The 17,111-nt window shown below is 44.4% G+C and overlaps 3 protein-coding genes across 3 annotated transcripts; 1 reads left to right on the top strand and 2 right to left on the bottom strand.

The window, feature by feature from the left end:
- The first annotated feature begins 81 nt into the window (after positions 1-81).
- Trs33 (trafficking protein particle complex subunit Trs33) lies at positions 82-4,207 on the top strand. Its single transcript, XM_084582555.1, has 6 exons — positions 82-173; positions 329-390; positions 503-620; positions 712-795; positions 1,072-1,165; positions 4,105-4,207. Exons 1-6 carry the CDS (start codon positions 93-95, stop codon positions 4,137-4,139), a joined length of 474 nt encoding a protein of 157 aa, XP_084438681.1. The 5' UTR covers positions 82-92; the 3' UTR covers positions 4,140-4,207.
- A 359-nt stretch (positions 4,208-4,566) lies between these two features.
- On the bottom strand, positions 4,567-16,062 carry Arv1 (ACAT-related protein required for viability 1). The gene is made up of 6 exons (XM_084582554.1): positions 15,928-16,062; positions 14,712-14,831; positions 14,496-14,628; positions 14,244-14,307; positions 5,753-5,895; positions 4,567-4,840 (listed from the first exon to the last, which is right to left on the bottom strand). Exons 1-6 carry the CDS (start codon positions 16,018-16,020, stop codon positions 4,743-4,745), a joined length of 651 nt encoding a protein of 216 aa, XP_084438680.1. The 5' UTR covers positions 16,021-16,062; the 3' UTR covers positions 4,567-4,742.
- A 61-nt stretch (positions 16,063-16,123) lies between these two features.
- On the bottom strand, positions 16,124-16,587 carry LOC146176238 (ubiquinol-cytochrome-c reductase complex assembly factor 2). The gene has a single exon (XM_084582557.1). The coding sequence runs from the start codon at positions 16,520-16,522 to the stop codon at positions 16,124-16,126; it is 399 nt and encodes a 132-aa protein (XP_084438683.1). The 5' UTR covers positions 16,523-16,587.
- Between the last annotated feature and the right edge of the window lie 524 nt (positions 16,588-17,111).

The following is a 17,111-nucleotide window of genomic DNA, read 5'->3' as shown; positions in this document are numbered from 1 at the left end:
TTGAAGTGTGTTTTTAAACTAAATTTTGCAAAAGTTAAGGTAACTCACATGCTTGTTTTCTGCGGTACGCATAGCAGACGACGAAAAGGAAGATGGCGGACGACGCGCTGTTTGAGTTCTTGTTCATGGAAATGACAAGCTCTATATATTGTCAGGACGATGCGGCAGAAAGGGTAATCACGCATCAGTGCGCGAAACACCATGCTTCAATATAATCAAGCCGTGCTACCGTGCTGCTTAAAATTTGTTATACCACGCACCCACATACACCGTTCGTGTCCTCCCACCATACAAAATTGCCGTTTTAATTACAAAACTATTCTCGCAGGATGCATCGGTCACCAAGCTGGAACAGATCGGTTTTTCTACGGGATACCGATTGGTAGAACGGTAAGCTGTGAAGCTATTGAGGATGAACTTGCCAATTTCATGTCGTTGCTACTCCGTCACCTGTGCAAATTCCCGGAAAGATGCTACCTATGTGCTTGTTCTACGGGTGCAGGCTTACAAAAGACTGGCCTAGGTTCAAGACCGAGCTTGACGTTATCAAATTCATCTGCAAAGAGTTCTGGTCTGCCGTGTACAAGAAGCAGATCGACAACCTGAGGACAAACCATCACGTATGTTTCAGCTAGAATTGACGCTTCCGTGTTGGTGTGCGATGCATGGTTGGGGACGCATTGTGTAACTTTTCCGTCTTCTTGCATGCAGGGTGTTTACGTTTTGCACGATAACAAGTTCCGGTTCCTGACACAGCTGTCGAACAACAAGCAGTACATCGAAATGGCCCCAAAGGTGAGTCTACCTCTCATACGAAAGCCTGAGGCGTGCAGTAATGCACTGCTCTTCCAGTCTTACTTTGCGAGGTATATATGGTTCCTTCACCAATTGGTTCGGTTTATGGCACGTTGCAGCCGCTAGTGCATGATACAGGGTCCTCTTCCGTACCAGTTCTCTAAATGTTGCAAGGAAGCAAACCATGCGTTGCATACTACGTTTCAGTTCTCAACTTTTGTTTTTGCTTAATGAATGCCACTTAGCTTTTAACTTGGAAATGCTTGCTTTTTACAGTATTTGGCCTTCACCTGCGGCCTCATCCGCGGAACTCTTGCCAACCTGGGTATTAATAGTGTCGTGACAGTGGAAGTTACCACCATGCCTGCATGTAAGTCACCAGGGTGGTAGCATTGAGTACACCTAGCTGACAAACAACTTTTGCAGCCCTAGTGAGTAGCTTGGAATCAGAAACTTTGAATGTGTGGTTGTGTGCACTGCACTATCTTTTGTGGTGTGGTATACAGTCTGCACCTTCCTTGTGTAGAGCGTTTGAACAGTGGGCTCCAGGCAACGAGAACAAAAGTTCTATAACAGACCATTGATTTCGGGTAAAGTGTTCATTACCCACCTGGCTTGAAGGGCTAGGTGTCCCTACTGCTCAAGTATTGCCCATAACACTGAGCAGCAGTGAGGGATGCCATTTTTGTTTTTGGTGTAGTATACCACTCGAGTTCTCTACATCGCCGCCCACTCAGTTAACAGGAACACTCAAGCACGTAGTCTGGACAGACATTAGCGCTGCCCGGTGCTGGCCACTAGACTCTGAAATGTGCTGCAAGTTGCATGTGGGTTGCTGTCCTGCATCCACCTTAGCATGATTTCAGATAAGGTGGCTAGTGCTGAGCAGCACTTGGTGAACAGTGGGAATGAAAATGGTAAATGTGACAATAAAATATGAAAAGGGCACGAGGTGTCGAGAACAAACATTAATTACAATCACGATACTCTTGCTGATGTTAAAAGCAAGAAATTTATTTGCACTCAACAAGAATTGCATAGAGCAGATGACAGGTTGCCTATTGGAGTTGTAGAGCAATATGTAAGAAAGAAAGAAGAAAGAGTCTTGGAGGCATCAGAAACTCTGGTTTAGTGCAATAGTTAAGCAGTTTACAGAAATAGGGTTGTTGCTGCCGTCATGATGATAATTAGGAGGCCACTGGGAAAGGGCTTTGCCCTGGTGTCAGCGAAGTAAAGTTAAGCTCAGTATGACCTGCAACAGACTAACAGTTTCCATATAGTAGTTTTTACTTCACAGCAATTGAATTCACTGATGTAGGAGCAGATTTGTTGGTCACCCTAGGAGGGGTTGTTGTGGGGACAATACCATTCAAACCATGCATTTCTTGGGAGTTCTTGATGGAAAAAATTAGCTTCAGCATGGTTTTTACGTGTAAAAATTATTGCTTGAGGGGGAGGGGGGCAACTGCCTCTTCGCCACTGCTCTTTAAATCTGCCTCTGTTGTGATGCAGAGCACCAAACATGTGGCAGCACTGTAGGTAACCTTAGTCTTGCAACTGGAAGCTAAATGCATAACTTGCACTTCTTTGTAATCTGAGCTCCAACCAGATTAGTAGTGTGCCACGTGGGAGTGTGTCTATACAATCAAAGGAATTCAGCAACCACATAATAAATTGCATCAAATGCCTGCGAGGTAAAATTGACGGCTTGAAGTAAGAAACATTTCAGGTGCTGTATTACGCGACAATCACAAAACAAAAACTATTACAAACCAATCAACTAGCCCCGCTTCAGTTGGTCAATTCTGAGTGCTGGACATGTGATCCAATAGGAGCAGGGGTTAATAAACAGGCTTGCGATAGCTTTCGAGGTGTGATCATTGAATAATTTGGCTGCAGGTGTCTTACAGAGAGAGTGAAAGTTTTTATTGTGAGCACCTCATTACTAGTAAAATAAAGCTTACCTTTCTTACTGGAAGTACTCAAGGGTATTTATGACTGCACAGCAACTGGAATCCTTCTTTTAAAAAAAAGCGCTAAAACCCAATTAGGAAAAGTGGTAGGCAGAGAAGTACAATACGTATCTCCACCACTTGATTAGAGGGAGTATTCAGAGAAATGGACTGGGAACAGTTAGGAACGGTTAGTGGACAATACCTCAGTAATGTTATTTGCTGATGGCATTGCTTTGCAAGCTAATTGGGGGCGAATTGCAATGCAGAATGGTAGGTTAGAAAACTTTAGTGTTCAGCAGCTTGGACAGGATTAGCAGTTTAGGATAGGTAGTGGCAGCAGATCTGGAGTGCAAAAGGGAAATAAACAGAATCTGATTGGGATGGAGCATATTTAGAAAGCACTCTCAGGTCATGAATTGCAGCTCACCAGTACCTCTCTCGAGGAAAGTATAGCCCTGCCATGTAGGGCACTCGACTGCTGTACCCGACATGGAATCAATCCCTCCTGTGGCGGCCGCTTTTCTATGGAGGCGATAAGCTAGGCGCCCGTGTGCTGTGCAATGTTAGTGCAATGTGACAATCAAAAAACAAAAACTGCCACAAACCGATCAATTAGCTTCGTTTCAATTGGTTGATTCTGACACCAGGTGGTCGAAATTTCAGGAGCCCTCCACTAATGTGCCTCCCATAGCCCAAGTTGCTTTGGGACATTAAACTCAGTAAACCAACCAACCAACCAAGTATATGATGGCTGTATCTTACTGGTATCTCAAGGGCAGAAACATAGAGAATATGTAATTGAAAGGGTTCAACCAAATTGGCTGGACAGGGCATGTACATGAAGGCATGATAACAGACAGTTGCTAAGGGTGACGAACTGGACTCCACGGCAAGGCAGATGTAACAGCAGGGTGGGAGAAAGTTAGGCCAGCAGATCAAATTCTTAGAAAGTCTACGGGTATTAGGTGACCTCAGCTGGCATAGTACCGGGTTAATTGGAAAGATATGGGAGAAGTCTTTGCTTTGCAGTGGGTGTAGTCGTGCTGTTGATGATTTCTTGTTGTGTATCTATAATTGTAAGTACAGCCACCCGAAAAATTAACTGGCATGTGTGACGGCCACATTTTCTGTGATTCTGAGCGGTGCAGAGGAGTTAAGCTACTAAAATTCCAAATATAAGCAAAAGCTCACCGAGCCTTAGCTTAATCTTGTCCTTCCAGCAAGTTTTGTCCACCCCAAGGTGCAGGAGCATAGAAAATGCGGCTGTCACACATGCCCGTTAAAGATTTGGGTGGCTGTACATGGGTAGTGCAAAATGAATGTGGTTAAAGTGGCTTCTTTTTTTACTTTGCAGGCAAGTTTCAAGTTCAGGCTGCACAGAACTCATGAAAGTGGTGTATTTGTTTTCATTCATGCGTGTCAGTATACGAAGTGTTGCATAAAGGTCAGATATGGTGCTTGTGTGTAAGGTCTGCTTACTGACATCATTTAAAGCTATGATTGCAGTAGCTGAAGTGCAGCATGTTATGGCTTACAGGTCACAAAGGGGATTAAACAAGGTAATTAGGTCGTCCTGGAGAAGGATGTGTAAGGTGTGAGAAAGCTGGATTCTTCTAAAACACCTTGCTCTGTAGTGCATCACAAATGTACTTTTTAAAGCTCAAAGAATTAGTGAATTCAGCACTCCCTTCTTGTGTACAGCGTCATGACATGGTGGAATCAGCACTTGCATTTTTTGCTGACTTCAGTGAACTTATGGTGCTACACACTTATCAGACACCGCTATCGGTATTAAGACATATGGACAAGCAACAGGTCAACAGTCAGATTATATTTGAAGCAGTATGGTATTTACAGAACACTCCAAAGGATGAAGTCCATGAACAGTCCGGAAGCTAGACTCTCAGTCTCTGCTTCACTGAGTAGCTTTGCTTTACAAGTTTCAATGATGACGGCAACCACTATTAATGCCGGCTGGAGACGAGGTGTAGCTCACAAGAAGGGTGATGTCCAGGCATTCAAGGTCTGTTGGATAGTGTAGGAAGCAAACACTATGGCTGCAGTCTTCAGCCGTCCCATTCCAGTGACCGCTGCAAGTGCAAGGAACGTTAACTGCAACAACAAAAAAGATGAGGCTCTAGGATTTTGAACAATGCTTCTCTCCTATAAAAAAAAATAAAGCTCAAGGCAAAAAAAAAAATCAAGCGTACATACTGCCAATAACCAGCTTTTGAATCATAGAGGGCAGGACTCTCTTGACCTAAAAAATATTCCTTCAGCATTGTTCTACGTAAAATCTTAAAGCTATTTACTAAAATTATGAAACACGCACAGGCAATAGGTATCTCATTAATCCTTTCCGCAATGCAAAAAAGTTTTTTAAGCTAGCTGCATTAACACCAAACATGTGAGCGATGAGCGTGCCCCCTTAACTCAACCAACACCAGCGCGCAAGAAAAAAAGAAAAGCCGCGACGGCACCCCATCACGCCTCGTCCTGCCCGGGCAACTTGGGAGCGTCAAATAAGCGGGCACGCACCGCGACCCCGCTGACGTCAGTAGGGAAGTTTGCGCGTAGGGATGTGTCGCCCTAAAAATTATTTGTACATTATCGGCCCCAAGCAAAGCTTTCAAATTTGACTTGAGTACTCACTAAGACCACCTCTCTGGATTTTTTGCATTAGAATTTAACCGCAAGCAGCATTTTAGCCCTTTAAGCTTTGGAGAGGAGCAACCTTTCCCCCTCAGATTACCAAGAGTGCAAAAAGATTTTATTTTTGCGCAGTCACTAAACCCAGTCGCCTGACTTGTCTCAGGGTATGCGGGGGCCTCCACTGGTAACGATAATGTGCGACTGGAGCACGAAGCAAAGCTGCTATAAATGTTTATCCAAGCAGGCACGTCCCAAAAACTTCCGCTGCTGCCAGTGCAAGTGCTCACGGGAAGGGGGCAGCAGTGTTTCTGCTGAAGCATTCCAGGGCAAGCAGGTGGAGAAGCACCTACCTCTGCAGGCCTGCACCTGCGAGAAGAGGAAGAATGCTGCCAGGAACAGCTGCGACTGGAAACGGTCGCAGCCCCACAAGTTGGCGGGCAGTGCCAGCAGCTTCCCATAGCTGCCCAGCACCATGGCTCGCGCCAGCAACTTCCTGTAAATGCAACAAAGGCCTGTTTCGTACTGGTCACCAACTGTCAACAGGATGTTGTGCCGACAGGGCTTTGCATGGATGGCAGGTTAAACCACGGCCGGTCTCAAGGGAGAGAGCGCGCGCTCTTTCTTACGGTCTTCTCAATCGCCGCGGGAACAATGGGAACGTTTCTCCTTGAGTTTCGCTCTCCGCCACCGCAAGGGGCGCGACCTGCTCACTGTTCGCTCCGCGTCTGCTTCAGCGGCGGTGGGTGGCTTTTGCCTGGTTTCGCGCTGTCGCTCGCGAGTTTCGTTAAGTGCAGCCCCTAAATTAAAGAACACAGAAGGTAGATGCTGCAGCCGCATGTCGTCAACGTACTACACACCGTGAACGGATATAAAAAACACTGCCGTTCAGCAAACGTTCGACAAGCATGGCATACATTGCGGCATGGTAGCTACTTTTGTCCATTTTAATCCGAGTTTTTCCCAAGTCTGTACAAGAGTAGGAACAAAAAAAAACTGAATGGGAAGTGATCACATCGAAGTTTCTTCAAGGCTAACATGACAGCAACTCGTCTGCTACAGCAAAACCGACTTTAGCGCTAGATACGAAACCATTCATGTAACACCGAAGATGAAAATATCATAAAAATGTAATGTAAATTGCAAAACGGTTGCTTGGCGGGCTAGTTGGTTCATATCTAACTTGTATTGCAGCGCGAACCACAAGAAGGGACGACGACAGACAGAGTGAAAAGAGCGCTCTTTTTACTCTCTGTCGTCGTCCCTTCTTGTGGTTCGCGCTGCAATACAAGGTAAATTGCAAAATGCTTGCATGATATAAAGTATTAGTATAACCGTCAAAGTAAACGTTGTAGGGTTGAGTTTTAAATGTTATTACAATTCATATATTAGCCAATGTGTGGTATCATAAACATTATTTTAATTTTGCAAATAAACATTGTTTTAATGAAATTTTTACTTGGTATTAAGCTTGTTATGAAAGCAATAAAAAATGGTTTGATATTCATGACACCAGTTGTGCTCGAAGTGGTAAAAAGAGGCCAATAAATGATGAAGGTGATACTCGATGCAGTGACTTACAAATGAGTTCACCTGCTATATCGAAAGTATGCAAGAAACTCCTAAAGCGTTAAAGAAGTACACTCTCACTGAAGACTCATTTCAAGCCCTATATAGCGACCCATTGAGGCTCTCTTCGGGAAAGTAAGGTTAATGTGCGGAAGGGAATGAGATATGCTAGATGCGAGGGCCGTAACAGCTAGCGGCACATGACTACATTGCCAAGACGGACGTTTCATCTGAGAGCAAAATCAAGGCACTGAAGAAAGTGATGGCATCTCCTACTATCCCATTTCCCACTGTCACATATTCCGGTTTACCTTACGCCGCTGGATATATCGTTTAGTTAATCAACTTCGGGTGTGACGCATGCGCTGTTCTTCTTGAAACTAGCGAAAGAAGCAGCCCCATGTAGCACGCTCTTCTACGAGGCTAATGCAGTTCTAGTGAACTGCATTAGCTGAAACCAGAGCTTGTTGCCCTATAGGACAAGCTTTTTTTTTTTCGAAAAAGCTGCCGTGCACCTATTATACACACAAATGTTCTTGAAGTACTTAAGATCCTGATTCAGTCAACATTTCAGAATTCAACACTGAGTTGCCCTAAAGGAATTGACAACAGCTATGTTATTAGGTACGCTTCTTTGATATTTGAAACATTTCTCAGAATTCTTCTTCTCAATTAATTATACCAGGAAAGTGACCGAGAGGCCAACTCCTTATGTGCACAAGCCGTGCAGGAAGATTTTGAGACTGAATTTTCTAGGCGCAGGTCGCATTTTGATGAATTGATGAACATATAGTGCAATGTGTAACTTTGAAGGACAATGTTTTTTATTGTTTGCGGCTCTTTTCGAATCTGCTTAACTGTTTATGCCCATTTCCTTGATTAAAAGTAGTCGCGAGAGTACATATACATCTTCGGTCTTTCAACCGACTGATGTGTTTTGAACGAAGCTAGAACAGCCCACTCCACTAGACAAGTGAAATTTTTACTATATGAGTAAATTTTTGTTCTTTACTCTGAATCTGAGACGCGCCATGAATTTTTGCCGGTGCCTCTTCTGATCTAAACGAAAACGGTAGCGGTTGACAGAATCTCCACCCAACAGTTCACCATGCACTCACGCCAGGTCGCGTTACACCTGCTTAAAACATTCAAAGGCACATTGCATAGCCTGGTAAATTTATTTTTGTACAAAACTTAGGGGTAAAAAATGTTGAAGTATACCCGAAGCTTCATTCTACCGTGCACGGCCGCACTGACGAAGGAGCGCGCGCGTGAGCGGATTGTTGACAGTATTTTATTCCTTGTACACGATAAATGTTCAATGATGATTACGGACTTTGTATAAACCATAAGGGGCGAAATGTCAGGACCTGCCGGTTGCAATTGACGCGGGCTAAGCTAAAAACGAGCGCGCATTTCCCTTGCGCGTGAACGGCTGTAGTGGAGGAGCAGCAGTGGGGCGGTGGCGACCCCACCGAGGCGCGGCGGGCGGTGGAAACGGACCCCATTGGAGAGGCCGTAAGAGAAGAGAAGCGCTCTCTCCCTCGAGACCGGCCGTGGTTAAACATACCACAAAAGAGGTCGGGAGAAAACACAAAAAGACAGGATGGGTGCATATGTGCTTCTACTATGCACCTTGTCTAGTCTTGCCACCCTTGGTGCCGTGTTTCACCAGCCTATTACTGACCTAGCTCGAGGAAAAGCATTGGGTCTCACTGCTATTGGTGCAGTGATGTCAAAGAGGCATGGTTCTTAAGAGTTCTTTGCTCATCTTCCTGTTTCAAATTCCTGCCAACATGTTTGTCTGTTCGACTGTTTGACAGCCATATCAAGAGTTCACCACTGCCCTGCTGCTACCAAAATGCATCACAGGGGTTCTCGCTGGATGCTCAACTTTAGCAGGAAAGCTACAGCATGCTTTTGGAAGTGCTGATAAATGCAACATACCTTTCTCACCTCTGACAAGACTGGAAGAACCAAAAAGACTACAAGCAACTAGCCATGACACCATTTACATAGTGCAAAATCTTGGTTGAGATAAAAAGAGAGTCAATGCTAGTCAGCATGCGGGTTTGATTTTATCGCAATCCAGGCAACAGGAATATAGGACTCAGCAAGTTTTAGGTTTAACAGTTGAAGTTAACTTTCGGGACCGCCCCTAGACCATCGTTATACGTGAATAATCGTGTTCAATGCACTGTCAAACGCAAGTTCCCGTGTGTTGGAACACGTAACCCCATTAGGCAGATAGTAGATAACTAATTTCAGTTCTGTTTGGTTCATTGTTTTTTTTTTTTCCCCAGTAGGCAGCAACATAGAATAAATACTTATTCGGATTAGGATGGTGGTCTCCACTGTCAACAAAAATAGTGTATAGCTCGCGTCAAGATGCACTATGATTTTGATACCATTCAGGTGACTCTGCTACTTCTACTGCATCTTTTTTTTTTTTAGAAAGCAGTAGCAAAGAGTTTGAAGACAACTTCACAAATTCTGACTTCAGCTTGGATGATGAACCAAGCAAATATCCACCTGGAACTTCAAATATGGGCCCAAGAAATGCATACTTTCAACTTTAACTTGTGGTTGAGCAGTTGCACGTCCTCAGTATCCATGTCAGTTGCTTTACTTCCACTCATTGGGGTGTCAGCATTTGTCAGGTGACTTCTTCAGAACTTAAACAAGTGCGATGTTCCTTGTGCTACACTGAGCGGGGTTTGAGCACCTCACTTTCAGAGAACAGCTCCGAGAACAGATTTGAAATTACGATGGCAAACTCGACTCCACAGTGCCATCCTCTACAAAATGTGTCAGCCATTAACCACAAAAAGTTCGAAAACCCAGCAACTGGAAACCATGCTACGAGCAGAGGAAGATAGAGCTGTAAACAAACGTTTTTTCCAATTATGAGAATGGCACACCTTCAAAATAGACTTCACTACATAACGTATTAGTTCGTTGGTAATTCTGGCTTCACTTTTGTTAGTGCACCTGGGAAGATGGGTACGGGAGACTCGCAACTGCATCAGTTTACGAACAGCACTAAAATTAGAAATCTGCCGATAGGCTCGCAATATTTCTATAGCTGAGAAAAAAGATGGTGTAGCATATTTTGTACAGCCTAAATAATTTTTACTGAGGTGTTTTATTATTCACGCCTTTTTCTGCTTTGAGTTTTTTCAGCATGTTCACAAGGTGATGTTTTTTATGCATGCATAAAGTTAAACAAAACAAATCGTAGGTTGGTTGGTTTTTGGGGTTTAACGTCCCAAAGCGACTCAGGCTATGAGAGATGTCATAGTGGAGGGCTCTGGAATTTTCAACCACCTGGGGTTCTTTAACGTGCACCGACATTGCACAGCACACGGGCGCCTGGCTTTTCGCCTTCATCGAAAAGCGGTCACCACGGCCGGGATTTGATCCCACATCCTTGGGCACAGTAGTTGAGCGCACTAACCACTGCACCACAGTGGTGGGGCTATTTTAAGGTTTGTGCCAGAGGGAACGAGGATAAACGCAATTGATGCGCAGTCCCAGATAGCTCTGCCTCTTTTTTTGTTGGGAAGCTTTCCCTGCTTAATAAGCAGAAAGGTGCTGGGTTCTCTGCTGTTATCAGGGCTGCTGTAGCTATTCCTCTTTCATGAAAAGCGTAATGCCTGAGGAAAGCACTCCAGCAGCACAAGCAGCAAAATGCACCCATGCCCCCGCTGCTGTAGCCAGGGCTGGAAACGTCGTTAAGGCCAGCGCCTTGTGCCAAACAACCTCCGACTTCCCCTTAAATCGCATGTGTTTGAACGACTGTCTAAGTAAGATGCATTTTAGTATTTGTTATAGCAGAATCATATAACTATTTCATTTAATACAATTCATTCCCCAAGACCCTCCGGAGCCATCTGTTTTACTCTAAGGTCTTGAAAAAGTTAAAAAGAAAAAAAAAAAAAATGCCACGGCCGGGGTTAGATCCCACATCCTTGGGCACAGTAGTTGAGCGCACTAACCACTGCACCACAGTGGTGGGGCTATTTTAAGGTTTGTGCCAGAGGGAACGAGGATAAACGCAATTGATGCGCAGTCCCAGATAGCTCTGCCTCTTTTTTTGTTGGGAAGCTTTCCCTGCTTAATAAGCAGAAAGGTGCTGGGTTCTCTGCTGTTATCAGGGCTGCTGTAGCTATTCCTCTTTCATGAAAAGCGTAATGCCTGAGGAAAGCACTCCAGCAGCACAAGCAGCAAAATGCACCCATGCCCCCGCTGCTGTAGCCAGGGCTGGAAACGTCGTTAAGGCCAGCGCCTTGTGCCAAACAACCTCCGACTTCCCCTTAAATCGCATGTGTTTGAACGACTGTCTAAGTAAGATGCATTTTAGTATTTGTTATAGCAGAATCATATAACTATTTCATTTAATACAATTCATTCCCCAAGACCCTCCGGAGCCATCTGTTTTACTCTAAGGTCTTGAAAAAGTTAAAAAGAAAAAAAAAAAAAGCCACGGCCGGGATTAGATCCCACATCCTTGGGCACAGTAGTTGAGCGCACTAACCACTGCACCACAGTGGTGGGGCTATTTTAAGGTTTGTACCAGAGGGAACGAGGATAAACGCAATTGATGCGCAGTCCCAGATAGCTCTGCCTCTTTTTTTGTTGGGAAGCTTTCCCTGCTTAATAAGCAGAAAGGTGCTGGGTTCTCTGCTGTTATCAGGGCTGCTGTAGCTATTCCTCTTTCATGAAAAGCGTAATGCCTGAGGAAAGCACTCCAGCAGCACAAGAAGCAAAATGCACCCATGCCCCCGCTGCTGTAGCCAGGGCTGGAAACGTCGTTAAGGCCTAAGCCTTGTGCCAAACGACCTCCGACTTCCCCTTAAATCGCATGTGTTTGAACGACTGTCTAAGTAAGATGCATTTTAGTATTTGTTATAGCAGAATCATATAACTCAGGGGTTCTCAAACTGGGTTCCGCGGAACACAGGGGTTCCGCGGGCTGTCTCCTTGTGTTCTGTGAGAATCCTCAGAGCTGAGGGCAAGCACTGCTCTCAAAGAGAAATTTAATGGTGAAGTCTTGGTGACATTTTGGATGGGGACTGCTCCACTGTTTCCATGCCTCTTTGAAAGGGCAGTGGACATTTCGCTTCCCTTTGCAACTACATATGCATGTGAACAGGCATTTTCAGCCCTCGCTTATCTGAAGAACAAGCACAGGAGCTGTCTTGACCCGGCAGCTGATATGAAACTGGCTCTGAGTGCTACTGAGCCACGCTTTGACTTGCTCTTAAAAGGGAAGCAGTAACACCCATCACATTAGTATTTGTATTAATCTATGCAATAAACATTTAACCTTTGCAACTCTCTCTTCGCAAAAATGCACTCAACAACATTGCTCGTAAGTGAAGGCAGGGGGGGAGGGGGGTTCCCTGCAACTTATTGAAGGCTTTTGGGGTTCCTCCAAGCAAAAAGGTTTGAGAACCCCTGATATAACTATTTCATTTAATACAATTCATTCCCCAAGACCCTCCGGAGCCATCTGTTTTATTCTAAGGTCCTGGAAAAGTTAAAAAAAAAAAAAAAAAAAAAAAGCCACGGCTGGGATTAGATCCCACATCCTTGGGCACAGTAGTCGAGTGCACTAACCACTGCACCACAGTGGTGGGGCTATTTTAAGGTTTGTGCCAGAGGGAACGAGGATCAACGCAATTGGTGCGCTGTCCCAGATAGCTCTGCCTCTTTTTTGTTGGGAAGCTTTCCCTGCTTAATAAGCAGAAAGGTGCTGGGCTCTCTGCTGTTATCAGGGCTGCTGTAGCTATTCCTCTTTCATTGAAAAGCGTAATGCCTGAGGAAAGCACTCCAGCAGCACAAGCAGCAAAATGCACCCATGCCCCCGCTGCTGTAGCCAGGGCTGGAAACGTCGTTAAGGCCAGAGCCTTGTGCCAAACGACCTCCGACTTCCCCTTAAATCGCATGTGTTTGAACGACTGTCAAAGTAAGATGCATTTTAGTATTTGTTATAGCAGAATCGTATAACTATTTCGTTTAGTACAATTAATTTCCCAAGACCCTCCAGAGCCATCTGTTTTATTCCAAGGTCCTGAAAAAGTTAAAAAGAAAAAAAAGTAGGTCAGGTCTGTGCAGGGGAATATGAGTAGGCCACAGAGATTTGTCTACAAAGAGTGCGTGTGTTTGTCTTCGTGTGTATTCCTGCAGTGCTCAGTGTACAAATGACAGTAAAGCTAGTTGCTACATATTAGTATTCATTATAGCAGAATCATATAACTATTTCATTTAGTACAATTCATTCCCCAAGACCCTTCAGAACCATCTGTTTTATTCTAAGGTCCTGAAAAAGTTAAAAAGAAAAAAAAATCTTACGCAAGTCGTATTTTCAAAGGGAGCCATTTTACCATGCTTTTATTATAAAGATTTAATTTTTCCACTTTTTAATTAATATGCTTAAATCTTCTGTAACTTTTTTGTCTAAAAGTTTTCAGTAAGAATTTTTTTTTTATCATGTTATGCCTAATGCTTAAGGTAAATCATCATGCAAGTACGAAAGAGCTTTTAAATAGCTACAGTTTGGTATATGTTACACGAGATTTGTTCAGATATTGTATATATAGAAGAAAAGTTTTTTCTAAAAACTCTCAAAATTACCTGTATTTTAGAATAATTTGTGCGCTGCTTCTGACCTCCTCAGCCTGCAATCGGCCCTGGTGGTGCGCGAAGGCCACACTCAGACTATGGGCAATTAATTTTGATTGCGAAGGTTAAGGCCAGCGTCGCAGGCCTTTAACAGCTAACACTAACAGCAATATTTATATAATTATTCTACCACTCTAAGTTTGTTATTTTGCCATAAACAAGCATCTTTAATCTGCAACAAAACAAACCTCCTGCAGGAAAGCAACCAAAAGGAATGTGTTATTTTCAGTTTCTACAATATCGCAACACTGTTTTCTTCAGTTAGAAATTGACTAATTTTTTTTGTGTATTGGTGATTGAGTATTTGCATAGCTATTCGCACCTACCTAGCTAAGAGTAGTGCCATTATTACACAGTCGTATCAAAAACGAATACTAGAATGAATCATGTTTTATGACTCTTAGCCTGAATACCACATCACTACTTAAACGCCTTCAGCCGTGGCTACTGGAGTCGTGTATCCTCTTATGCTCCAATTCCATTCTTCCTGGCAAAGCTTTCCTCATTCTAGCCGTGGCAAGTGTATGTGCTAACCATCAAGAAAAGTTTTTATAAAATGCCCTTATTACCATGAGCTGAACCACTCACCTGTCGCACAGGCAGGCGGACATCCTTGTAAATAAAACAACCAGTGCAATGAAGACTGCATTGCCTGTGAAGGAGAGAAAAGAAGTTCTCAAGAGTGTGCAGAACATGAAGAATGCAATACTCTTACCTTTGAATGCACAAGCTCAAGTAGCAGTAACAGGTGATAACAAATAACTGAGCTTGAAATTCTTAATGAGTTGAACATGAAGGCTATTTTTGCAAAATGAAAAAAGAAGCTAAAGCACCACTTACTAGCTACAAGAAATATGCAGATGATGTAGAAATGCCACTCCAAGTCGTAGCCAGCCTTGTGTGTCTGCTGCCTTGACATCCAGTGCTCTAGTGCCTCGCCAAGCAAGAAGAGCAAGGCAATCTTCCAAGGCCTCTGTAAAAAAAAAAAATGATCAAAAGATGTGGTACACCTGCTGTCTATATGAGAAGACAACCACATGTCGCTGCTACACTTACGCCAATGCCGACATTGAAGATTATGTGCCTGTACGCCTCCAGCTTTTGTAAGACTGCATCGATCAGGACTATAGAGAACTCCGTCTCAATATACTCATCAACCACACGGTTGCAACGGGACTGTAAGGAGTAAAACGATTAAATTAGAGCAATGAACATAAAAAAAAAAAAAAAAAAGCACGTAAAAAATTTGGTGCCAGTTTGATTCAGTCTGACAAGGAACATTCACTACTATAACCAGACTGGCCAGCCTATGTGGCATGCATAGGAGAGGAGTGAATGAGGGGGGGGGGGGGGGGGGGGGGGGAAGGAAGGAAGGAAGAAATGAAAAGTGGAACGGGCCTGTCTACTGTTTGCGGAACCACCAAGCAAACATGAGCTGGCCACCATGTACAACATGTAGTGCACGACCTTGCTGGCTATGTGCAAGCAGGCAAAGCATCTACAAAACCAGGTTAAGTACCCTTGTTCGAAATGCGAAGAAGCACTCGTCTATAAGCATGGTCTTTGAAACTCATTGGCTTGAACAACATTTCGCCTTTCCTATTTCTAGGTCCCTGTGGTACATGTAAAAAAAAATCTGAAGGGCACTTAAGCTCTGCCTCTTAAGGGTGTGATGAGGCAGCATCAATGACTCCTACAGCTCGTTGTTTGCATATGTGCACTGTACTACTCGCTTGATCACAAATCCCTTAGTTTGTGCCACATTGGCACACAGTTCAATGTAAGTCATCATATATGCAAGGCCATCCAGCACAGATATAAAGCACTACTTTAACCAAGCCTTAGAAAACATAACCGCGTGGCCTAGGGGTGGCATATCTACTCGAGATCCACAGGTCCTAGGCTTGATTCCACTCTCACCCGCCAATCTCAAAGGTGCTGTCTAGGTTAGCACCTCTTGTTAGTTCGATTTCTAGTCATGTCATGTGGTTTCGTGACGTCACACAACCCGCCGACCAATAAGTGCCCATCCGACTACTACTATCACCTACCAGAGGCATGCCGAAAATAATTTTTTCTCACAACGCCGGCGCCGCATTTTTTACAGAACGGGACCTCCAACGTTATCGCTTTTAATTCCGCATTCAAGGAGCGATAAATCAGGCTTCCATCGGTCTAGGCAGCAGTTTTGTACGTGGGTGTCTGATCATTTGGAGAAGGTACTTGTAAGTTGACTAGGTTTTGTGAACCTACTTTCAGTCTATTTACTCACACATCGGGACAACTTCAAAAGGTCGGGACCGTAGCTCTTGTACAACTGCGGCTGCATCTCCCCGCAGTGAACACAAGCGTAGCTCGGCTCCATGGCGACAACTCCTACGCTGTCAATAGAGTCTCGTCTCTGCACAGGGTTGGGACGAGGCGGAGCGGGGCAACAGGTGGCGACCTAGAGATCGGTTCCTTCCGAATCACTTCTTTGGTTCTTCTGACTTTGATTCGGGGACGCCGCTCTTGAAAGAAAAGGTTTCTTTCAACTTCTGCAGCAGCGATTGTTCCTCGTTGGTGTTCTCGGGGCTGTGCAAGTTCAGAAAGATCACCTTGGAGCACTCGGCCCGCGTCAGACCCGAAGCAGACGACACGGAGACCCTCGGGTACAGTCTGCCGTAGCGGTCGGAGACAAGGGCACGCAAGCTGTTCAGGCGACGCGCGCACTCGTTCGGGTCCGGCAGTACGGTCTGGTCGCTCTGGCGGAACTCTTCGGCCACTCTACGCCTGATGAATTCGCCCAAGCATTTGCCACTTCTCGAAGGATCAGCACGCCAAACGCTGCAAAGTTTCATGTAATCGCGGTACAAGTTACCTGCCATTTGTATCGCGCGAATATCGAACTCGCATGAACATGGGTTGGATTGTCAGTTGGATTGTCATGGATGCAGATACCAAAAGCTCGCGCTGCTGATACAAATTTGTGCCGCTTAAAAATTTAAATAAATCGCACTAATTACACCTTATAAATTTTACAACACACTCAATTTGAATAATATTAGGAGTTTAATTTTTGTGCATACGACAGTTTGATTTTGTTTTGTTTCAGTTTCGGAAGTAATGCCATTGTAATGTCGGCATTGCAATCGCGCCAGTTTTAAACTTCTTTGACCTCTTCGACTGAGATAACAATCTCGCACACCCTCTAAACCAAAGACCGCAAAGACAATGTTGAAGTAGTAGAAGAAGACGACAAAGGTGATTTCATGTCGCTTGTTTGAGCGCTGCTCGAAAGTCAATTTCTCGTCGAGATGGCAGCGCGACCCGCTTCTGTTGGCGGCGCTAACGACGACACTGATCACGATACACTAGCGCAGCGGTCGACAGGTCGGTACTCATAAGTTTAGGTCACCCGCTATGTTTGTATAACTTGAACGAATGGCACCCAGTCTAATCCTTTGTTTCTCAGGC

The sequence above is a fragment of the Amblyomma maculatum genome, chromosome 10, assembly GCF_055883805.1.
Source record: "Amblyomma maculatum isolate TAMU_Amacu chromosome 10, ASM5588380v1, whole genome shotgun sequence".
NCBI lineage: Eukaryota > Metazoa > Arthropoda > Arachnida > Ixodida > Ixodidae > Amblyomma > Amblyomma maculatum.
This window is presented reverse-complemented; position numbering and strand designations above follow the sequence as displayed.